At 39.9% G+C, this 26,621-nt stretch overlaps 1 protein-coding gene across 1 annotated transcript in view; it reads right to left on the reverse strand.

Annotated features, from left to right (window-relative positions):
* Nucleotides 1-26,267, reverse strand: part of LOC145392215 (uncharacterized) — a 103,453-nt gene extending 77,186 nt beyond the window's left edge. Inside the window, exon 1 of the mRNA XM_080266667.1 lies at nucleotides 26,253-26,267. Coding sequence (XP_080122793.1) covers nucleotides 26,253-26,267 — 15 coding nt within the window. The remainder of the gene's footprint in view (nucleotides 1-26,252) is intronic.
* Nucleotides 26,268-26,621: the final 354 nt, after the last annotated feature.

Consider the following 26,621-nt stretch of genomic DNA (forward strand, 5'->3'; position numbering starts at 1 on the left):
CTTGCATACTGAGGAAAAAAAAAAAAAAAAAAAAAAAAAGAGAGAGATTCCATGGTGCCAAAGAAAATGGATCAAGCTTGCGTTGAGAGAGAACGGGCGCTGTGGTTCACATTTAGCAGTAACTCGTCTAAATATATAACGCATTTAAGGACATTCGCAATAATGTAATAATAATAATAATAACACCCAAGTTAGTCCGTTTATGCATTCGATGTGTCAATTATTCAATGACCGAAGCTCCTCGAATTAAGTTACGCATTTTACTGATATTTTTGCTACCTCCACAGTCTAGCAGGTTTTATTCAAATATTTAGTTACTAATATATTAGTTTATCGTCCAACGGTGGCAAAAAATTAAAAATATCATAATAAGGGGTAAGTTACGATGGTTTAACTAGTGATACATTAGCTTATCGTCCAAGGGTACCAAGACTAAAAAATATAATAAACGGGCTAAGTTACGATAGTTTCGCTACTGATATAAAAGCTTCCGCTGGGCTGGAGTAAAACATATTACGCTAAGGTAATATCTAATTAACCTTTTACCGTCTTAAGCTTAACCCCCGCAGCATCAACTTCACAGGCAGTAACCGAAATAACCTTAAGTGCTTCCATTGCAGGGTATACTTTTAATAACCTTCTACTAACCTTTAAATGTCAGGAGTAAGAAGCCTAACCCTTGCCCCTACGCTCCTATACAGGGCTGGATCATGTATAGATACATTAAGCTCCTACAGTAGATTCTCAACCCTTTTAGACTGCTAATATTAACCTCTGGAGGAAAAAAAAAAAACTGAAAGGGCATGAGTTAATTATACCAACGTGCGTTCGATTCCACAGCGACGACTTTTTTTTAATCATCGACGGGAAGTTTCCTTAAGATGAATATATTCGTCTGGTTTTGGCAGGAATTAAATAAAACGATACCACTGTAGAAAAAGAATTAGTCTCTTCAATACGAAGACTTCATTTTGCATGTTTATTCTTGTTACCAACAGATTATTTTACTTCACGCTAGGAAAAAAAAAATCATGTTAAAAGGAAGAGAAACAGTCGACATTAGTCTCCCTCAGCGCGATGATATTTTTCTAACCTATCCCCACCAACTCAATTTCAGACTCTCATTACTGGCTAAGTCTCCAGTTGACATTTCTTTAAAGAATAAAATACAACGATGGCAACAAGAATAAAATGTACAATATGTCCTCGGGAAGAAGATTATATAAGACTAGAAAATGCTACACTGTATTTAGCTTAATTAAATCGTCTGATTATATGAGGGATAATGCTATATAATCATGTGGTGTGATAGAGTAAATACTATATACTTCAAGTCGATTCACTCACCCTTTAATGACAGCAATGTAATTTTTTTAAGTAGGTACAGTATTTTTAACCCCTTCACACCCGTATCGCCTTTTCTAACCCCATCTTGCCACCACCAGATTTTGCTTGGCTAAAGAAGGATCTGTCGGTGTGTTGAGGCCCCAAACTATCTCCATTTAACCCTTCAGTCTGATGGTGATTTTGTATTTCTTGCCACTACCTCTAAGCGACTGTATATTCCGCCTTGAAGAGCTTTTCGAAGTAGATACGTTGCATATAGCGGTCAATTATCCTTTTCTTTTATCAACTACAGTAATCCCCTAAGCTGAACAGAATCGTCAGGTGGAACACGACTAATGCAACAAAATACCTTCATTCTCATATGCCACCACCACCACACTCATTAATTCAGCTCACGACGGCCCTCCTGGACTGAAGGGGTTAATTAACGGGGTACATCAATTATAATTAAGGAGGGCAATACGTGGTTTAATTATGCCAGTTAAGTATATCCTAGGTCGCATGCTAATTGGCTCTGGAGATTTCGTAACATCTTTCCCTTAGCTAATTATTCCGCAAATTACATCTCATTATCCTCCTGCACTACATGGATACAATTTGTGTTTGTGAATACTATTCTAGAACATGTTAAGGTGTAAGCAAAATAAATCGCTAATAAAGAGGTGTTACGGAGCCTTCAACGGAATCTGGAACGGCCTCTGGTAATAAAGACATTATAAAGAAAGAGCCGATACGAATTTTGCCCTGTTGATGAGAGAGAGAGAGAGAGAGAGAGAGAGAGAGAGAGAGAGAGAGACCGGGGGAGGAAGAGGGAGGGTTGGTGGTGGAGAGAGATAAGGAATAATGGCTGAGGGTAAAGTGAGGGAGGGAGGGCGGGGAGTAGGATAAGAGGGAGGGAAAGAGGGATGGAGGGAGGGGGAGGGGAATGCAGACAGAGAGAGGGTGGAGAAGGGAGGGGGATGGAGTGATGAAGGAGAGGCGAGTGGGGGAGGAAAGTGAGAAAAGGAGGAAGGGGAGGGAGAGTGACGTAAATGAAACAAGGGAGGGAAGGGAAGGGAGAATAATACAAGAGAGGGAGGGAAGGGGAAGTTGGTGAAAAGAGAGGGGAGGAGGGAAGCAGGGTATGGAGGGGTTGGGGGGAAAGGGAGAGAAAGGGGGAAGGGCAAGATGAGGGGATGGGAAAGGTGAGAGAGAGAGAGAGAGAGAGAGAGAGAGAGAGAGAGAGAGAGAGAGAGAGAGAGAGAACGTTTGGAAAAATGATAATAATTTCCTCTGGCAGATCTGAAGCACCATTACCTTACATCCTTTCACACACACACACACACACACACACACACACACACACACACACACACACACACACACACACGTAAAACCAATAATACAAAGACGAACCTCTCTCTCTCTCTCTCTCTCTCTCTCTCTCACACACACACACACACACACACACACGTAAAACCAATCATACAAAGACGCACCTTATCTCTCTCTCTCTCTCTCTCTCTCTCTCTCTCTCTCACACACACACACACACACACACGTACATTCACACATAAACACCCACAGCAACCTTACAATCTTAATAGACAGCGACCTTGACCCCTGCCCCAGGAGCAAGAAACAACCCCATCAGCAACATACCATTTCATTTAGTCTTCCTACCACCAGACGATTTTTTTCAGTCAGGGGCAAACCTCACAGTGTAGGGATTTTGAAGCAACCGCCCCTAACCCCTTCAGTACGATGGCGTGATTTGGTTGCTAAAATACGGCGCCTCGTAGTGAAAAAGTTGAGAGCATTGTCCACTACTCCTTCAGGGAGACTTAACATTTATATTCTTGCTACCATCAGCTGACTCAACTTCTTCCAGTGCTCGGCTGCAATTTCTAGCTTCTTTAAATCTGCTTAGGAGACGAATTTCGAAATGGTAGGGCTGAACTAGATATAACCTGCTGTACATTAACTCCTTCACTACTGGGGTGCTCGCCTATGAATAAAATCGTCTGGTAGCAACAACATACATGGCGTAATAGATTGGTTATTGCCTACATAAACCCCGACATACTAGGGTGCTCTAAGCTGAATAAAATCGTCAGGCGGAAGGAATAAATGAAGCAAGGAACAAAACAAATTATCACTTTTACTACTACGACGCTCGCCTACACTAAAATCGGTTCATGCAAAAAGAATGAAATAAAACCGATGCAACCTCTGACCTTAACGAGCTAGAAACTTAATAAGATTTGATGCTCCGGGCAGAGGGCAAACTTAACGAGGTCAAATTCAAACGTCATGCTGCATCTTTGAATTCCCGCTGCGTAGGCTATCTCAGTCAAGCAGTCGGTTAGTGTCTCCGTTGGATGGATGGTAGGTATGTAGGTAGGTAGGTCGATAGGTAGGTAGGGCAGTTGGTTATTTAGATGGACTGATGGATGGATTGATGAATGAATGGATGGATGGTTCCTTGCCTGACTGGTAGGCTGGACGAGTGCTCAGGTCCTCGGTTACATACAAAGAAAATCAGTGAATCAACAAATCAGTCAGTCTGCCAGTCAAGAATAGGTCAGTCAACCACCAAGTCAATCAGTCAGTCAAAGAAAACCGTCTAAGAGGTATTTTGAAATAGATGTTTTCAAGAATTAACAGTGATCCTTCCGGCAATAAAACACGAACATTATATACTTCGTGAATGTTAATGTACGTACCAGGAAGCAAATGTTTTATGTAGATGGCTAGTGTTTTGAGTATGCCAATTTATTTTGTGTGTGTGCGTGTGTGCGTGTGCGTGTGTGTGTGTGAGTGTATGTGTGTGTGTGAGAGAGAGAGAGAGATCAAATAAGCGTGATGCAAGAGGACAGCCAGTAAGTCACGGAATGAGAGAGAGAGAGAGAGAGAGAGAGAGAGAGAGAGAGAGAGAGAGAGAGAGTTCAAATAAGCGTGGTGCAAGAGGACAGCCAGTAAGTCACGGAATGGGAGAGAGAGAGAGAGAGAGAGAGAGAGAGAGAGAGAGAGAGAGAGAGAGAGAGAAAGCGAGAGAGAGGAATGACTGTGATTAAATTCGTAAATAATCTAAATATATAAATAAAAATAAAGAAAAAAATGTAGTGTCTCAATCAGTTCGTGAATCAGACAGTCCTTGTGGAAAAACTCCAATATAGCGATAAGGGGAGATAGGAGGGGTACGGCAGGTGAGGAAGGCACGGAGGAAGAGATAGGGAAGGGGGAGAAGGAAGAGGGGATGGGAGGTAGGGAGGGGGAGAAAGGAAGGAGGGAAGAGAGTAGAGGGAAGGAGAGAACAGCTTGAGGGAGTGGAAGAAATGAGGCAGGAAGTGATGAAGGGGGGAGGAAGAAGATAAAGTGTATGTGTGTGTGTGTGTGAGAGAGAGAGAGGGGGGGGGGGTAGTAATTCAGTTGACAGCCTTTTCCTTCCGGTCAATGTACTCCCCGTCAACCTGTCAGTTAACCCTTCCAGCATCCTCAGACGATTTTAGTGAAGGCATTTCGATCTTAAAAGGGCTTGATAGTGCCTTTATAAATCCTTTCAGTACAACGTGGCTGACTTTTGGAGAGAGAAGGGCAACTTAAGCAAGCAGTCCACCAACTTTACATTTCAACATCAATAACAACAATGATAAGTCTCTCCCAAGCTGAATAAAATCGTCCTGAGTTAGTCTGATTCACCTGAGACATCATCGACCTGGAGATGCTGAGGCGGATAACCAGTATCAATGAGTCAGTCACTAATTAAATGTCAGTGTGTGTGTGTGTGTGTGTGTGTGTGTGTGTGTGTGTGTGTGTGTGTGTGTGTGTGTGTGTGTGTGTGTGTGAGAGAGAGAGAGAGAGAGAGAGAGAGAGAGAGAGAAAACACCACATAGATACACAAACCACAAACAATCTACGGTCCTTTGTACATGGTTGGGGCCTAATATTAATAGAAAAGCATTTCCTCTAATTACAAAGGCTTAGCAAGATAACAGATATACTTAAACTGATAGATAGACGGCTCAGTTAGAGACATATATTGACAGACACAGAAAAAGATAGATAGACAGACAGACACAAGGATAAATAGGGAGATACAGGTACGCTGATAAAGAGGTAATGAAAATGGGGTAGGTGTGGAAGGGGGTACTACGGTAAACGACAGAGCAACACTAAAAAAACCTGTCCCCCACATCCTGTCGCAACACCCGGAGGTCCATCGTCACCACAATGGATGCTGCCACAATAAAATGAGACAGCGTAGGTGAAATACTGTGGGAAACAATAACTGAGTGGTAATGGGTGAAAGAGAATTATGAAGAGACGAAATGAGAAGGGTAACTAGGGAGAAGGGAAAACAGAGCTAAAAAGTAAACAGCGAAAAGAGAGGGAGTAACTGGGAAGAAAAGAAATGGAGACAACGGAAAAAACAGAAATGAGAACAACGGGGAGAGGAGAAGGTGGAAATTAAAGTGGAGAAAAGAAAATGGGAAGGAATATAAGGGCAAAAGATAATGGGGAGGAGAATGAGCAGAAAAATGAGGAGAATATAAGGACATGAAAAAACAGGGTGAGGAGAATACAGGGTGAAAACATGAGGGACAGTAATAATGGGAATAGTACGTGTGAATCCATATGAAGCTGGCAACTTCAGCCTTGTCCCTCTCACATCGTCCTTAACTGTCCTCTGCCACTTCCCAAACCCGGTCAACCCTCATCCACAAAGCAGCTTACGACTACTCTCCGGCAATAAGATCTGTTTTTCAAGGAGAGCAAGGCAGGGAGACCATATCCTAAGGTTTATTTGCAGAAAAGAGGACGAAAAAAGGGTACAGCATCTAAGATTTGCACTGCACACAGGCTTCGACAAGGAAATGAAAACAATGTGCATTATTTTGTTCTTATTTTACGACTATTTGGTGAATCTAAGGTTGTAGTAAATGTTGCGATCTTAAAATTACTCCGGTCTCACGTTACACTAACAAAATGATTTTAAAACACGTAAGCAATGGCTACTTAGTATGTTAATTCACAGAGGAGGAAATACGGTAAAATGAAACTGGGTGTTCTCAGTGCAAATCCTGGTTTTTCAGTGTAAGACAGGGTGGGGGTGGGGAGAGACATTCGACGTCCGTAGCCAGGAGGGATTTTTTTTTTTTTTTTTTTTTTTGGGGGGGGTTGTATCCCACTCTCGGACTGGGGAATATTTTGGAAATCCCCTATGCTTGTTATGGTGTCATCTGGAGCGTAAAATCACTCTCTTCAATGCCGCCTGACACTTCCTTATATCGTACTTCACCCTTCCAGTACCGTGACGTGTACTCCAGTTTACTCCTGACTAGGTAAGAAGGAAGACATAAAAATCAATAAGAACAGGCAAAAAGGGAGAACTGATGAGGAAGATGATGGGAGAGTATGAGGAAAATTAGGTAACAAACGTGAGGAGGAGGAGATATGGAATTATGAAGAATTAAAGAAGAAAAGAGGAGGAGGAAAGAGAAAGCATCGAGGGAATAATAAGAAAGGAGATGATGAGGGAAAGGATACCTCCAGACGATTTTATTCAGCTCAGGATAGACTTTTCAAATTAGATATGGCCTGCATTAACCCCTTCATCGCTAGAGGGGTTTCCTAAGTCAAATAAAATCGTCTGGAAGGAGTATGAATGAACAAGCCACCGTATCCAAGAGATTAATTCTTCAATCCCATATTTTTACTACAACTATACTGGATACTTTCAGACCAATTTATTCATCTTAGAAAAATGCGACTGACAAGGGCTTAATCGACACTGTGGCCCGTATTCTCGTCGGTTATGGAAGATGCCTAACGTTTCTTCCAAAGCGATTTATTCTGCTTAATTGAACCTTGCTATCCTCTTCGGTGTTATTAAAATCATTCTAACACCATACTCTTCGTAAATAACACACAAAATTACATTAACCAGCCACATCCAAAAATAAATCGCTAAGGAGGAGGTACTTGGGGGGCCTAGGTGACGTGAATACAAGGCTATATGTAACCTCGAGACATGAAATCGTCCCTCCGAAGCTTAACAAAATCGTCTGGAGGTAAGATCATCGCACTGAAAGGATACGTACCGCCTGTCAACCCCTCCCCCCTCCTCTCCCTTCGCTGGATACACAAGTGGGAGAAAGATACCGAGGCGGGTTTTGGGCTGGGTATTCTCTTCCTAGCACTACTTTCATGTTTTCCTACTCCTATTTCGAGATCCTACTTATCCTGTGCATTAATGGGAAGGATGATGATGATGATGATGATGATGATGATGATGATGATGATGATAATAATAATAATAATAATAATAAGAAGAAGAAGAAGAAGAAGAAGAAGATGATAATGATGATGATGATGATGACGATGATGATAATGATGATAAGATGCTGCTATTGCTGCTGCTGATGATGATGATGATGAGGAGGAGGACCACCATAATTACAACGACGGCGATATTGGTGATGCTAAAAATTAAATAAACCATACAGGAAAATATATGGACTGACAGCAGTAGGTAAACTATGTCCAACTGTATTAAGACTAGCAAGTGATACGGAGGGTGAATGAGAGGGAAGGAGAGCGTGGTAGGGATGAAGAGAGGAGGTAATGTGATAGTGCTTGTTTTGTGTGTGCGGAGGGCGGGGAGGGAGAAATGAGACTCGGCACAAGTTTCATGAGAGGAATCTAGGTTGAATTATTAGCACATTAACACCATTACAAACCAGATCGAAACACAAACACACTCAAGCACGCGGGGAGAGAGAGAGAGAGAGAGAGAGAGAGAGACAGTTGTAGCAGCCCTCCCGTAACACTTTATACAGTATTGCATTTTACACTTTAATACTTACTCTTCTAACTTCATACCGACAGGCTCTGCACCGGCTATATATATATTTATGGTAAAATGGACAAACTAATCGATGAAGAAGAGGTGCTACGAAGCCTCCTGAAGCAAAAAGACTCAGTTGCCAAACTATTCCAGAAAATAATAATAATAATAATAATAACAATAATAATAATAGTAATAATAATAATAATAATAATAATAAATATCTTCACTCCGATTACATATTTTGTATATCTCTACCGTCAAACGATTATTAAATAAATACCTGGTAAAAAAAAAAAATCTTTACCCAGGTATGACCCTCCAGCAGTGAAGGGAATGTTGAAGGCTAGAGTAATCTAAGTTATCTAACCTGACTTGTTCGTCTCGACTGAACACAATCGCCTGAAACCAAGAATAACCTAAGAATTAAGTCCTCGGGCCGCAGCACTAACTCTTCTACTGTTCTACTTGCAATTACATCACATATATAGCAGTCACAATCATGGAGAAAATCTAATGGGGAAAAAGGCAGCAGACTTTCACTTCTGCGCGAAGTTGAGAGCAGGAAACGGAAATGTACGATAGACGAACGAGAGAGAAGGGGGGGGGGAGCGAGAAGGAGGGAGTGCAGAGCTGCCAGGTACACGATGCTAGCCAACGAATTCACAAACATACGATCAATTCCATGTAGTTAAGTGTGATTTGTTACTGCAGGAAGGACAGGGAAAGGAGAGTGTGGACCTCTCCCTAGCCTCTCATACCTCCTACAAAACATAACTGTTGCGAAAGGAAATCGATGGTGAATAAGTTTGTGACTCCCTCCCCAGATCGGTACTATACTGAATACCAACATGAATATAACTACAACTGTGCACATAGTAAATAGAATTCCATTAGGTCAAAATCGCCGTATAAAGTGTCAAGCCGTCTTCTCATTATTTTCCTGCCTTATATATATGAACATTACGGGGAATCGGATGCAGTGATAGTGTAGCACGGGCCGCTGGGAGAGGAGTGCAGTGTCATATTCTTGGTGGCACAGGCTTCGTAGCATTTTTTCCTTAGCGATTGTCAGTTTGCACACTACACTCATTCTCTTATATGCCTTTTATATCGTCTAAATATCGATACACGAAGCAACTCTTCCTTGGGAATTTTACTTATTACACTTAGCAATCTTATAATTAATTGACATTATTGTGCGCAGAATAATTCCCTAACGAAGAGGTGTTACGAACTCTCCAGTGCCACTTAAAATATGACCCACAACCATAATGGCGGAGCTGGCCCACCTGATAATACCGCCATTCAGCAGAAAAGGTAACTCCCCACAGAACGCCATCTTTATATTACTCCAGCGGTTACCAACCTATTTAAACCGTTCTGTTCGATGACTTATTTTTGTAGCTTAATTGTCCTATCTTAAGTCGATTTTATTCAACACTGGATAGACCTCTACAGTTAATCTCTCTCTCTGATTAGAAGTTTATCCAGAGCTGAATAGCCTACTGAAGATAGAATGAGCTACAAAGTACGTCACTGGAATGAAGGGGCGAGGGCATATAATACTTTAATTAACACTTACACTGCTAGACAGCAAGTTGAATTTAATCGTCTAGAAGTAACAAAAACAAGACTAGCACAGTGTTGAAGGACGGTTTACAGTAAATAGACCGATCACTATAACAGGTCTTCCTAACGTGATTAAAATCGTCTGATGGCAAAATAAAAAATGACACCATCGTCCTGGAAGGGCAGACCAACAGGCACCACGACGTAAACAAAATAAAAGGGTGATAGGCAACACAGAAAGCAAACTAATGGGGGAGAGAGAGAAGAGGATGAGACATGGTAAAAGAACACACACACACACACACACCACGAGAAGCAAACAAACCGAGAGGGCAGGTCAACAGACACCACAGAAAGGGCAGACCAACAGACAGCCAGGAATCAAACACTGAAAGGGCAAATCAAAACACATCGCAGAAAAAGGCATATCACATCAAACTACAGAAAGACCGACCAAAACACATCCTAAAAAACAGCAGACCCCCCAAAAAAACAAAAAACTAAACACCAAAACGTAGACCAAAACAACCATAAAAATTACCAAACTACTAAGAGAAGGCAGACCACAACATACCAAAGAAGAGGCAGCACAAAACAATACAGAAGACAGCCAAAAAAAAAAAAAAAAAACGCAGAAGACAAAACACACCACGGAAGACAAATCAAAACACACAGAAATGGCAGAACAACACACACCACAGAAAGGTAAATCATAAACAAACAGAAAGTAAATGCGGTATACTAAAAAGACAGCCCTCCAGAGAGACGCCAGAGAAAGCAAACAGACGGGTAATAAGGAAATATCAAATAAAAGAAGCTCTGTCAACAACATGGGGGAATACTTGGAAAAAGGCTGCACACACACACACACACACACACACACACACACTCTCTCTCTCTCTCTCTCTCTCTCTCTCTCACGCCGCTATCCTCATTTTTTTTTTCTTGCTTACATTCTCGCTTACATTCTCAAATTTACGTCACCCTCTTACTCAATTCTTCATTAACTCTTGAGTATCACATTACCCCTCTCTCTCTCTCTCTCTCTCTCTCTCTCTCTCTGCATGTGGGCTACAGTAACTCATACACAACCGTTTAAATTTCTCATTCTGCTGAGATACACATACACAAATGCTCTCTCTCTCTCTCTCTCTCTCTCTCTCTCTCTCTCTCTCTCTCTCTCTCCTTATCTAACTTCTTAAAATTCTTCTTGCAGACCCAACACATTCTCCCTCTACTAATATTTTCCTTCACACACACACACACACACACACACACACACACACACACACACACAATGATCACACTCCATCCATCATTCATACTAACCACATTTCCCACTAATAAATGGGATGGGCTCAGGAAAATTCTCTCTCTCTCTCTCTCGATACACGTGTGGATGATCATGAGAGCTACATTACGTTCGGTACTTGATCATAAACTAACCATCCAATACATAATTATGATATCTTTTGGCATAACTTGGGTACGGCGCTAAGCACAACTGTATCACTATAATTAATGCACACACTTGGCGAGTACAGCACAGTTGGCTGATCATGAACCCTTTTGCCCTTCAGCCCCAGAATGTATTTGTTGTGATCCTATTACCACCACATGGTATCTATGTCTAATCCTTCCAGTTCAAAAAGCCTGAGTAAAATCATTCTGAGATGGAACAAAATACAGTATAGCTATATGACATCCCCATGTTGGACTCTGATGGCCTAGCCTCGGGTCCCTATACCATATTACACATCAAATAATGTCTCAAATGTCTGTGAGCCTGAGCAGTAGGACCAGCTTCAGACTTAATGTCCATACACAACTGAGAGATTACTGAAACCTTCCCCCTCCCATACACACACCAGCAATTACCCCAACTCACTCTTTGTGCAAGAGCAAGACTGATAAATGCTGGGACACCCCCCTCCACACACACACACACACACACACACACTGTACCTTTCTTACCTCCTCAGGGCACATACTGTACAGTCAAGATAAATGCATATATGATGTTATTTCATACTATCTGCGCAGTATTAGAAGGTAACAAATATGTACCTTATAAAATAGTAGAAACACACACACACACACAAACAAAGCCAATTCCATGTTATTCCTTTTGGGCGCAGGTTGTACAGTAATTGGGACCAAGACTGGGCTACTGGAGCTCTAGATCATTTACGCAATAGCACACAACATCCCTGGATGCATATATTGTACATGGAAGAAAAATCTTCAGATACCTCTTTCATTCAAACTTTAGAAAATTAGGACAGCTTTATCTGACCATGCTACCCCACGTATGTGTACTTAATCAAGAAGTCGATGTGAATACAAAACTTCACATCATCATCATCATCATCATCATCACCATCATATCATCATCATCATCTTCCCAACTTTAATTTGCAGGTGGTAGATGATGACAACCATCATCCACTCACTTGATATAGTGCTACCTACGTCTTCACCTTTATTATTCTTTTCCTGTATTTGCCCTCCTCTCTCACTATATCTACCATTCATCCTGTCACTTTTTATTACTCTTCTATTCCACTTCAGGTAGATCTACACTGAGTGACTAGCCTGATGGTTTCCTGTAATCCAGGAAACCATTTACAGTGCTGGGTGGTAACCATATAACCAAATATGGAGTGAAGTGGTGCCTACTATGGTGACACAGTTAACTTGTTAACTGGGTGGAGTGAGGCAAATGCGGAAACCCACTAGGAATTAAACTCCATACTCTTCTCCACACCTTTCCACAGCAAGATGCCGTCAGCCACAAAAGAATATCAATTAACTACATGCTTGCCTGTGGTCAGTAGGTCTGCTCAGCCACAGAGACCGGGATAACTCAACAACCACCACCTTAATTTGCATATGAGAAATGTTATAAGGTAAGACCCATAAGAAATGAAAGACAAATTGCAGCAGTACCATACAACTATCAAACATTATGCCCTGGAAAATAAGTCACACAATCATTCACACATCATTCAAGCATTAGAAATCCTAGCTTAACCTAATATTTAAAACAATCTGCACATACAGTACTCATATATTGTATATTTTCTTTATTTCTTTACTTTCTTTACTTCACAAACACTGGATGAAATCACTGCCAAATACCATGTCAAAAATTGTGCTCACTCTTCTTTTGTGCATTACTATACATGTTCCATTTATCCATTCAGATCTCTCTGGTCATTTCATATTTTCTCAACTTACATGTTTAACTTTCTCATAAGCAATACCTGTACTCATTTACTGTACCCATCCATCCCCTTGATTCACCATGCCTCCTCCCACCTTCAAACTCACATGGTATACTGTAGGGTACCTTTTTTACCACCCTAATTACAGTCATTTTCTATATGTCTATACCATCAAAGCACTCAGTCTTCTACCCTTTTATCAACCAGTTTCATTTGCTTCACAAAAGGAAAAAAGAAATGAAATGTTAAAACACACATCCACAAAAGTTTCAATGGAATACTGTAAAAAAAAAATCCTGATCACAGCTTCACACTAACAGGATCACAATTTGGTTATGGGGTGAGTCACTCTACGACACAGTTCTTCAATATTTTTCAAGAAAAGAATCAAATCAGAGTACCGGTACAGCAGAAAAAAAAAAAAAAAATCATCTTCAATTACCCCCTCCACTATTACTGATGCTTCATTTCTGCGTGGATTAGTGAACACAAAAATGTAAATATACAGGCAGTCTGGGAGACATTTCAAACAAGAGTACAACATTATCAATACTGAAAGAGCTGTAAAGTGTTGGAACTGATAATGCAGCTCCACTGGTAACAATGGAACTTCAATAGGTAATTTCATCGTAATTTACGAGAGACATGAGTCTTTCAGTCTGGTAAGACACTTTTTATTCTTTCTCTCTACCATCATGGTGGTAGGTGGTGGCAACCATCATCCACTCACCTAATGTAATGCTGCGTACATCATCTTCATTCTTTTTCTGTTTCTGCCCTCCTCTCTTCCTATTTCTCCCATCTTTCCTGTCACTTTTTATTACTCTTCTTTCCTTTTCAGGTGGCTTTACATTGAGTGACAAGCCTAATGGTTTCCTAAGACAGGAAACCATTTACAACGCTCAGTGGTAACCATGTAACAAACCCATACATGTTCCCTGCGTGTCAACAAGTGGGTTGGTGGAGAGTTTGCATTCCTCCCTGAACAGCACCTAACTCAAAGACAAATGGCCACCCTTTATGGGATTATGGTGTCTGGCTATAGATAGATGGATAGACTACTGTAGTTGAGAAATTAACCCTTTCAGTACGGATGTCATTTTTCTTTTCCGTTACCATGCAAATTTTGTTTCATTTACGAGAGCACTTAGTATTGAAGGTGTTAAGGGAGGCGACACCTACCCTTAGTAGTTAAAAAAAAAAAAAAGTATACCCAAAGGTGAGAGCAATCACCTGGAAACTGCAAACATTAATAAATAAACACAGTATTGTAAGACAATAAATAAATAAATGAATAAATAACAAGTGCAGTAATATGGCATTTGGCTGTAGATGGACAGATAGCTTATACCATCAGATGATTTTTCTGTCCTGAAGAAGGATGTCTAGTGATGAAGTGGATAATGAAGGCTATATTTAACCCCTCTAGCTGAAAGGTCTATCGTGCAATATGCAGTATACAATTGTCTTGAAATGCAGATAGCAGGACTAAAAATAAGAAATCTATCAGGCAATTTTTCTGCTATTTTCAGCAGAACTTAACAGCAAAAAGGAACGTCCAAAAAAGGGATGTGGCAAGAGCTTTATACTTCATAATGAATCTCCATAAAAGGTAAGCATAAACACACAAGAGTGCTCTTTCAGTCCTTCCTGATAAGACATACACACACACACACACCTAACTCTTATCTTCTTATCACCTCAACGACGCACTATGAAACTCTGTGTCACCCAACAACCTCTGCCTTTTCATTTACCCTTCATTTTACTGTACATCATCAACATCACCATCATGACTACCATCCTTTTTTCATTTATCATAAAACTCAGAGAACCTTCAACAGCATCATCATCCTGACTTTCTTTAAACAGCCACTAGTATATTGATGGTGAATCAGAAATCACATTCAACCCATTCAAAATATGTTTTTTTGGCAACAGCCAGAAGGGGCAAACCATAAAGATTGAGAGGAAAAAAAAAAAAACTCAAGACAGGATACAGTAAGATGGGTTGAGCCATACTGATGTGATTCATGTTCTTTGTTAAAGCAGAAGCCAATAAAATGGAAAAAATTACAGTTCTTACTAGGGATACACAGTATCAGCATGAAAAGGAAAAATGGCAGTCACTGGGCTTCATTATTAACCTTCACTTCTTTCATAATTACTGTACTGGATTAAACAGCATAATGATAAGCATGTGTTTAAACCTTTTCCCTAATTGCAGTTGCACATGCACAGAGAATGCCTACTTAAAGGTAACCTGTACTGGAAGTCCTCATAACACATCAAAAAGTTTTCCAAATATTGCAACTTCTTCCGTATACAGTAACTGGTAATGTAAACTGGCAAAAACTGGCATATTAGCTTTACAGATACTGTAACAATACAACTCACTCTCAGCTCTATCAAATCACCTGGAGTACACCAAAATGGAATACTACTGGTATACAGTAGTAACTTCTATAAGAGGGCTAATGGTGATGATGCTGAAACTCTCAGGTTCCTATACTATATTCTTCCTTCAACTGAATAAAGTACTATTTGCTACAACAGAATATTACAGTTGTCCTGACAATGAGAGGGTTAACAGGCAATTTTTATGAAATGTAATGTGATCTTAATGGCAAAAACAAGTGCCACAAAAGACAACACGTACCAAGGATTTGTACAATGCTGTACTTGCAGATCCCTAAAGACACCAAGACGGACACATGATAAACAAAAGTTTGTCACCATCAAGCTTGGTTGCCATCCAACAACTATTCCCTCAATTTATTCCTTCAACCAATTTGCTAAGTTCTCCTAAAAACTTAACTCCCTTAAGCTCTATTTAACTTTCATTTTTCACACACTGCACATATCCGAGAAACCTCACTAGTTTTTACATTTCCTCTTACTGCTCACATTAAGTCTGCCTCCACCCTATTCTCTTGACATAAATTCAGCTGATAAGATTACCTAACCCACAAGATATCTCTACTGTCCTTAGTTGTGACTTCTGTCCAAGCACTATTCAAACATTATTAAGCCTTACTCGAAAGCATTAAAATATTACTGTATACAGTTATCTTCACATTCCTCACCACAGATCACTGCTCTGACTATCTGTTACATCTCACAATACATTAACCTATAATGGGGAAGGGTTTCCTCTCAGAGATAAAGGTTCTAACTAGGTAGACATCTTCCTTTAGTTTATTCTACTATCACTCAATGTTACTCAAGTACCATAGGGATAAACATTTTCAGCCTTCATTAACCCCTTCATTATCAACAGGCTCTCTTAAGATGACTATAATTATGTGGAGATGGCAATAATAATATATGTCTGACTGACGGGGCCAAGCTCATCTACACAAAACCACAATAAATCTAAGTGAGGCCACGGCCCTCTAGAGTTAACTCTAACTTGTACTGTTTAACCCCTTCAAGATGCCTTGCATATTTTATCCCAGCAGTCTCCAGAGAGTTTCATTCAACCTGAGACTTTTCAAACTGGTGGGGTTAGATACAGCCTTCAATAATTTCCTTCACTGCTACAGGGCTCTCGTTAACTCAAGAAAATCATGTAACAGTAGCCCTGAAGATACTGTAATTAAACACATCATCAGACTGAAGGTTAAACTTCCTGAATCAGGCAGCTTCCTTGCTAGCTTATTCTTGCTGCTACCAGATGATTTTATTCACCTTAGGAAAGACCTCTCATACAGAAAATGTAAATTATACAGTAGCTGTATCTAACACCTGAAAAAAAAAAAAAAAAAAAAAAAAAAAAAAAAAAAGTCCTATGTTGAAAAAAATTTATGGGAAAAAAAAAAAAAATCCCAGGCTTAATAGGTTAAAGGACAGGTTTTACCCAGCTCAATAAAATCATTTGGTGGTTGACTGAATAAAATACCCAAGTGAGGCTAATCCCTCTAAAGGGTTAACACAAATTACTGTATGTGTAATATGTGACAGCCTACTCCATTCTACACTATTAGTCCCTACAGCAGTACTACAACACCATAACTTGATTTCTTCCTTCAGGTGAATAAAATACCCTTTAGTCTGGCAGCAGTAAAAACAAAACATGAACACTCATACCAAAGGAGCTAAATAACACTGCTTCAAACCTCTTCATTACAAGACAATGTTCCCTGGCCCCAGCAACAACCAAATACAGGAGGACCATATGACAGGCTGCCTGTCCAAGCATTGCAAATATCAGGTTCTCTCTCTTAACACCTTCGCTACAATATGCCTTACTCATTATCTATTACAGTACTAATGAGGGAAAAAAAGAAAGAAAAAGTACAAGATGTAATTGAGCTGCATGGGGTAACTACAGCTGATGCTACCTCATTCAGTAGAGAGTCATAGTCCCTATTCTAACTAAAATAATGTAGATGTAGCAAGCATAAAGAAAAAACATACACATAAAGGTGCCACAACGTGATCAAACTACAAAGATTAGAAGCACCTGACACAACATAGTTCACCGATGTCACCCCAAAGCTACATAAAATCATCTGGTAGAATGACAAAAATAATAAAATAAATAAAATAAAAATAAAGGAAAAACCATTAAAAAAAAAAGAAAAAAAGAATAGAGACATTCAGAGTAAACGGTTGTATAAATGAGTACCGGTACGCAGGAAGACGCAGACTTAAAGCAGTCACTCACTGATTTAGATACAACACTGCCCCAGCAACAACCAAACACAGGTGGGCAATAAGACTGACTGCCTGACCAAGCATAACAAGTACAGTAATAGGGTTTGACCCAGTGAATTGGATACGTAAACACTTACACTATAACCACACTATCAGATCAAACCATGACAGCACTCATGTTCAGCTCAATTATCTATCTATCTATCTCTCTATCTATCTGTAGCCCGATGCCCTAATCCCACAAAGGATGGTCGCAGACAAAACGCCTCCAAGTCGCTCTGTCACCCACCATTTGACTGCCCTTCCCCCAACTCACTCCCCCCTCCCTCATATACCTCTCAACTCCATCCCTCCACCTCATCCTTGGTCTCCCCCTCCCTCATATACCAGTACCTCTCAACTCCAACCCTCTACCTCATCCTTGGTCTCCCCCTCCCTCTCCCTCTAACAGGTAGGTCTAAATGGCATTTTTCTCAATAAATGCTCTACTTAGGGCTCCTCTCATGATGCTGGTCACCCACAGGCTGATGTGGCATTCTGCAGGATACGGGGGGGCGCAGATATGTGTGTGTGCATGTGTAGGGACGCCATGCTGGTCGTGTCCATTCTTTTACCGAACGAAAATTTATTCAATGAACATAATGTTCACCAAGCTCATGGTGGTCGTTAAACCGAAATTCCTTGAAAGAGGATTCTGTGTAGAAAGGGTTTACTGTACTACCAATACTACCAATTATAGAGAAATATTTGTGATATTTTGGAGCCCACCACTGACTTATAAAAACTGCCTGTATTTCCTCTTGCTTCAAGCCACTAGGAAATGAAAGTGGTTTTCTTCAGTTTGGAAATAAGACTTTCAAATGCCTGTTTAAACGTATACCAACAATACATAAATGAGTTAAGAAATTCGGCCTCATGAACACACTGATGCATGAATTTTTCATCAGGACTGAGGACAATTTTACAGTGTTTGCAGGGTTACAACTCCGAACACTGACCTGTTTCGTGGTCTGCCTATAATAACAACACTGCGTAGGTTAGGTATGCTGAAAACCTGGAGTGTGCTATACAATATATGTATGATTCAAATTCTTTCCTCTCCTTGGTATAGTTTGTTGTGGAATTTGTGAGTTTATGGAAATGTAAATGATACAGCTGGCCATAAGTGAAAGTGTTAATGATGAGTATTTTCACTAAGAACCATGATCACAGTAGAGTACAGTACAGTACTTCATAAAAGATATTTTTCCCATTACAATTAGGATACAAATACATGTGAGGGTAAGACTGCTTTTCATGCTAAACTCATAATCCTATTCTTTACAAAATATGAGGAACACTGTTGAAAGAAGTATGCCTGCAGAATGAAGCCAAGATTTTTGAAGTTCTGAACAATGAGTGAAAAGGCATATGGCCATTGGACACTGATGATATTTCTCCTACTTTTAAGTTCAACACTTCCTGTTCCTGGATTGCACCCACTGCCTATGCTGCTCAGAAATAAGGCTGAGACTCAAAAGATGATGATGACGATCATGATCATGATGAACAGTAGCAGTCATGTACTGTACATAATAATACACGCAATATAACCAGTCCTTTTCGTAACTCTTTCAATGAACACTGTGTACGACATGTATTCAACATGTTCACTGGTACAGTAATTTCTTCACGTCACTGACAATCCGGGTTAAACAAGAATAAATGATGTCTGCAGTGCAAATACCAAGATGCTGGGCTCATCACTGTCTTCTCTTTCCAAGTATGCTTTCTACGATGCTACTAGAGCCTGTGCAATTTACATACAGTAATTTATCTATCTATCTATCTACAGTATCTGTCTATAGCTAGACACCTTTGTCAGAGGCAATTCCATCTGAGATTAAGTCTAGCTGCTGATAAAGATAGGCAATGTGCAAACAGCCTAAAATCTGTTCGCATAACAGGAAGCATACAAAGAAAGAAAAACTAAAGAGAAGACAGTGATGAGCTTGACACTTCAGTGTTTACATTATCTAAGAGCCAGATAAGTGTGAGTATAAACTTCCATTATCAAACACAACTGTACACTATTTAGGTCAAGAAATCAGTGACACTGTTATCATCCATGTTACAGTACTATACAACATTACGTATAGTACTGTCAGTACTCACTATAACTATGTGATGTGTTCCAAATATCACAGATTGTTATAACTACTGGATGTGTTCCAAAATATAAATTTTTTCCAATAAAAATAATACTGTAAACTGGAATGTTAGCAAATCAGCTTTACAGGCAGCAATGGAGCTTTAATAAGCAATTTTTCTGTACAGTACTGTGGACTTAACAGCAAAAATTACTCAAACTAGATTACTTAAAATGAGGGTTTAGTGTACAAATACAGATACAGTACCACAAAAACTGTAGTGTACAAATACCACTAACTACTGTACTAACATGAAAAATGCTATGTATGAATCATCAGAAAGAATATTCAGAAGCAATTCAAAAATATAAAGAAGCATTGTGGTGTGGATGTGGATGTGATAGGAAGCGTTAGGAGGAACACAATGAGGTGGTTTGGCCATGTGGAGAGCATGGAGGGTGAGAGACTGATGAGGAGAGTGTATGTGAGTGAGGTGGAGGGGGGGGAGAGAGAGGGGGAGGCAAAGGATGAGATGGAGGGATGGAGTGGCGAGGTATATGAGACAGGGGGGTGTGAGTTGGGATCTGGGCAGTGAAATGGTGGGGGACAGGGCGACGTGGAGGCGATTTGTTTATGGCCACCCCGTACGGGATTAAGGCGTCTGGCAATAGATAGATAGATACATAGAATTCAGAATCCATTTCTCACAAAAATCCTTGTCAGTTATGGGGACTAACAAATTGTGTAGATTCCACATTGTATGTGTTCAACTGTATTGCAGTACTGGTATATAAACTGCACAGACTAAATTAAACACTGTATTCCATAACCATTAAAAATCTAATGAGCAGTCAACAAGTAAACAGGAGAGTAATGAAGTATATTTCTACTGTATGCTGAGTCACAAAGTCTGACTGAAATTAATATAATATACTGTCCTGTATTTATAATGCTAGATATTAATTGTTTTTATACAAAAAAAAAAATACTGAACAAAAAATCCTTCAATTAACCAGCATTAAAGATACCGGTAATCGACAGTATTATTCTTCACTACAGTGAATCAAATTATGCAATAAACTGCAAATGTACTCTTGCAACTCATACATCTAAATAAACATAAACTGCCTTCAAAAGGCATCTTTACTTTTTCCATATTCACATCCTGAATCAAAAGATTAAATCTGAAAGTAATTCTCCATATATACAGTATGCCAGTATATATAGTTTTTAGCTAACTACTTCAGCCGAGAGAGAGAGAGAGAGAGAGAAGGTGGGGGCAACAAACAACAGCAATCACTGCAAACCTTCTGTTCTGGGAGTACCGTTTGGCAGCAGTGTACCACATACAGGTACATTATTTCATTACAAATTTGATACAATACGAATGATTTGTGTTATATTAACAAATTTAATAAAGGTTTCTGAAGTAACCTCCATATTAAGTATAGCAGTTTTCACTTAGGCTGCTGTAGCAGTTGTCATCAACTTATTTAGCTTTACAGCAACCATGGAAAACCATTCCTCCCTAATAACTAAAGCACACTGAATTTCATGAAAACATATCAAAGTATTCAAGCCATGGGTGAGGTCCAGTTCTGCCAGGTAAAAACTGACTGCAAGATGCTACTCTGGTTAATGACAGACTACTTTCATTAGCTAAAAGTAGATTCCTGCCTTTAAATGGTTAAACCCTAGCTCAAAAAAAAAAAAAGACATCTAGGAAACTTTTGTTTTATTCAAGCAACCACCAAACAATTTTATGGGTGAGAGAAGCACTCTGCTACAACAGCATTAAAAACATAACTCAATTAATCCCTACATAATGACTGGAATACTTAAGATTTGTATTCAGACTAGTCTATTCTGGGAGGAACCATTCTGCTCCTGAAGGGTTATTAACCTAAAAGGACAACAAAAACACAAAGGGTTTTACTCTGGTCAGTCAGGATATTTACTTTCAGGTGACTGAAGTATTCTTCAAGTATTTTAATCATGGCAGATTAAATGGAGATTCAGTGAAGTAAACACTGAAAAATAATCATTCAATACAGTGTGAGCCAGAACTGGACTCTGAAGATGAAATATCTCACCTATCAAGAGGGATGGGGGTTAAGTGGAAGTTTTCCGTATACATTTCAGCAAAACAAAGGGTCTCCCATAAGCTGAATAAAACTGTTAGCAAGAGCAGAAAAAACTATCAAACTGAAAAAATTTGGTACTGTGCAAAAAATAAATAAATAAATAAATAAGACAAAGTCAGGGACTGGTGTATAAGGCACATCCAGCTACACAACACACAGCTTTTACCATTCATTATCTGGCCCTCAGTATCAGGGGCTATAAGAGCACATGTGAGAGAGGTGGGTGTGGATGATGAGACCCTCGTAGTGTTATCTGTGCATGTTAAAAGGTAAATATTGGAGGGCCTGATATGCTGATTATGGTCGATTATTTTTGGTATGTTTGCTTTTGTTAACCACATTAATGAGACTATGTGAAATAAAAACTGCTGTGGGTTAGATAACACTGCAACTGATTCCATAACATTCTCTCCCCTAACTACAATATTTGTAGTACAGCAGCACTAATTACTCTCACATTAGTAAGCAATATAAATATTATGTTCCTGCAGCTGCTGAGGTGCCAAGTTTATCTGTGCATGAACCCAGTGGACCGAAGGAAATCAGTCACTTTAGTTGGGTGCTCCCAGAGTTCGTGTGTATGTTAAAGGGCTGTCTTTGTTGTGATGGTGAGGTGCATGAGGTGAGCAAGAGTTCTGTGATGTGGATGGCTGCATTATACAGAGGACATAAGGAACAGTTTGTGTAAAAAGATACATTCACATGGTGGCAACAGTGTAACTGGATGGAAGTTATACAAACATCCCTTAACTCCCTCCCTGTCCCATAGAAGGAAATTGGTGGACTGCAGGAGAAAGACAACTTCATCCTGCAGTCCACTGGGTGCACATCCTGAAGAGCCTGGAACAACAGCAGACACAGTAAAGAGTGATGGTCATTTCATAGTCCAGCTAGGTGCACTCATGTGTGTCTGGGAAAAGTGGTTTTCTGGGGATGCATATCTGTCTGAGGTTCATGAATGATACTGCTTGTCTGGAGGTTTTGCATGGCTGTACTGTAGTTGGAATATGTGAAGTGTCATGCTGGGTATACAAGAAGTGATGTTGCTGAGGCATTCTGTGTGGTGCTGGGAAGTGAATGGTGAAACAATAATACTGTACTAACTGACCACACTACTGAACTCTACAAATATTTGAAGGATGTGAAAATGTTCATAAAGAACAAAGTTCAGTTTTGCTAAATTCTAGTGACCACACTTTATTAAACTGATGAAGCAACATTCATTAAACACATACCCGGTAATATCTTCATCAAGGGCAGTATGATTTACGTTACATTTTCACACCTGCAAAACTGCTAGGATAAGAATGCTTTGACACCCCAAAAGGTTTTGTAAGTTACCTTCTATGACCAACTGTGTTTGGTTTGAGCACGAGTTTCTACTTGGACAGGTGTTGTATCATGTAATTTACAACCAATAAGTGTACCTTTGAAAAAAAAAAAAAAAGCAATACACAACTTTCAACGTGATATTCAGTTAAAAATACATGAGCCAGAACTATCTATCACTAAACAACTTACTCCCATAAGGGGTGACCAGAAATAAATTCCCTCCATGTTATCTTGTTCTCTGTCATTAGACTGCCCTTTCCCCACCGCACACCCCATTTTCTCATATCTCTCCAACCCATCCCTCCATCTCTACATATAGCAGGCAGGAAAATTGCCTGTTATAGTTCCATAGCTAGTGGTAGGTGGGGGTGCTCACCATCCACTGGCTTGATGTACTGCTGCTTTGGGTGTCTGCCCTTTCCTCTCTTCCATCGTTGCTCTTCTGTCTTTCTTTCCTTCACTTTTTCCTCTTTCTTCTGCCTCCAGGTGACTTTACACTCCCTCTTCTGTCTTTCTTTCCCTCATTCTTTCCTCTTCCTTCTGCCTATGGGTAACTCTACACTGAGTGACATGCCAAATGGTTTCCTGTACACCAGGAAACCATTTACTAGGCTGGGTGGTAACCATATAACCAAATTATGGCACCTGGTGGTTTAGTGGATAATTAAGGTGCTCCAATCAGATTGAGCCTGTGTAGGTTTGTAACTGTTACAGGGAATTTGTGTAATCAGTGATTTCATGAAATCCCTAGGGAATTCATTAAATGAATTCAAATGCGGATGGGTTACCGGTAATTACACCTGTTAACTGCGCATGGCAGTTTTTTGGAGGTGTCTGTGGTGCGCAGACATAGGGGTAAAAATGAAACTTCCCAAAGGCCAAATTTTGTCTTAAGAATTGAGAGAACACATGCAAAATATATAGTAAAGTAATATTAGCTCAATATTAACCTTGGTAATGCCATGGATGAACATCGAAGTGTTTGATTCCCTATTGGAATTTCTTTTTCAGTTTTGGTTTTGGATTTGAAGGCTCAAACATGCTTGCATGGGTTGGCCTTGGTCACCATGGCACTATATTCGAAATTCACCTGCGCAGCCAAGGCTGTATTGAGCAGTCGCATTCGGAACAGCCCAGGCTGAATAGAGCAGTTAACGGGTTAAGGTCAGGTTAACTTAGGCTGCAGTTAAGTTAGGCTGGGATAATCTAGGTTAAGTTTAGGTTAGGTTAGGTTAGGTTAATTTATAAGAATGCTTAACATAACTAAACATTCATATAAATTAACCCAAACTAACATAACTTACCTAGCCTAACCTAAACTTAACCTAGATTATCCCAGCCTAAATTAACCTAACCTTAATTAACCCATCCTAATTCAAACTCATTTCACAAATTCCCTAAGGATTTCATGAAATCACTGATTACACAAATTCCCTGTAACATATGTACACCATATCTACATATCTATCTATCTATATCTATCTCTCTATCTATCTATATATATATATATATATATATATATATATATATATAGTACAGTTACTTTAAAACTAGGTGCACAATGTCATTATTTCTCCTCACTCGTGTCCAGTTGATCCATACATCCCCCTCCACCAAGTTATGTAATACTGTGGTCTGTTAATACTTCTTATATAACACTACCACAGTTTAAGTTATTGTTCTGTGGAACGACTGATTAAGCACTCACTACAATGCTGAATGATATATTTGTACCCCTTCAGTTTAAGCTATAATAGCCTAAAAATGTCAGTAAGAACTTTAATTCTGTTAGAAGGTCAAGTACACAACAATATATACCAACCCCATCTTATCACCTCCAATATAAACAAACATCCCAAACACAGCACACTACTTAAATGTTTGTATCAGTTCTCTTGTAAATCAATAATTCAGCTACCCAGAATCCCCTTCAAGGAAAAATGATCTAAGACTAAGTGGCAACTCTCCACCCAACATGAAAGTAATACAAAGATTGAAAGGAGGCTAATAACAGGGCATTCATTTACAATGATAAATGAGTACAGATTTGCTGTGAGATAAGAAAAGGTTTGAAAGAATATGATGTTACTTTTCACTGTGTACAGGCACTCATGGACTCTGTTCTCACCTAACCTCTAGTCTGATCAGCACTGCCAGTTAACACCATTAATGAAAATTAATCACTTCCCATTGCTTCTGTGATGTAATAATGAAGAGGAGTTGGAAAAACATTATCAAAACACTGAAACATAAGAAAATGAAACAGAACAACTACATGGAAGATGTGTGAGCAGAAACTGACCAACTCCCCAACTAGCCTACCAACTAGCTCATCCAATGTGATCAGCCAGGACTAACCCAGGCCTACATCAACCCTTACAACTGCAACATCATCCCCAGGAGGAAGAAATGCTGCAATCTATTTCAAGGTCATGTCAGTATTGATTCCTACTGAGGCCAGGTGAGGAAATGGTGTAGGTGTGAGAGGAAGGTGAGTGTCGGGAGGAGAGGTGTGGGGGTCAACCGAGCCTGCATGAGGGAGCAGGAACATGAGCAAGCTAGCCGTCGCTGTTGCCTGCTTAGTGGGCTGTCAAGGTCAGCTTGGATTGCCTCACAGTCCCATCGACCACGGAACCTGCACCTCTCGCCCTCTTTTCCTACATCTTCCCCCTATCGGCTTCAGCCCCTTGCCTCTTGGCGGAACATCGAAAACCATATCGTTTCCTCACGCCATTTTATTCGTCAATAGGTATTCCACTGATAGCATAAATTGCGGGTAAACGGCTAGAGAGCAACTCTTCTCTCTCTTGCTCTCTTCACTCACACGACCTGACGTCACCATCCCGCACTGGCACCTTTTCAACAACAATTTTATCCCTTATTTTAAATGGAAACTCTCTTGTAAAGTATCCCTATAGCTTCCTTGGCTATTCACACACTTCCGTTCACATACGAGAACTCACAAAAATTCCTAGAAACATGGTAAAAGTGCGAAAAGGCAGGGAACACTCACCACCTCACTCGCCATCCTCCCAAGGCTCTCGATAAACAAATGTGACGTCACGGCGGCACAACATTGCCGTGTTACTGACAGTTTTATATTTTGTTACACATATTACAATTAAAATTTGACTCATTTACGGCAAATTAGCCAACATATTGGCATTGCAACAGTTATTCATAGGATTCTTACCGAGTTTCATTGATAATTAATGAAAGTTACAGTGGAGAGTAGCGATCAGCTGGTGCCTGTGGCTGTCCCTGCAACTCATGTAAATATTACATGACAACAACATTCCTGTTGCTTTATATCTCATTATTCTTATTAAGTTTGCCTATACGATTAAAATACTTGCAAGTTATAAGAAGTTACAAGTGAAAT

The sequence above is a fragment of the Coenobita brevimanus genome, chromosome 21 (assembly GCF_032717465.1).
Source record: "Coenobita brevimanus isolate Jiangsu-jjx chromosome 21, ASM3271746v2, whole genome shotgun sequence".
NCBI lineage: Eukaryota > Metazoa > Arthropoda > Malacostraca > Decapoda > Coenobitidae > Coenobita > Coenobita brevimanus.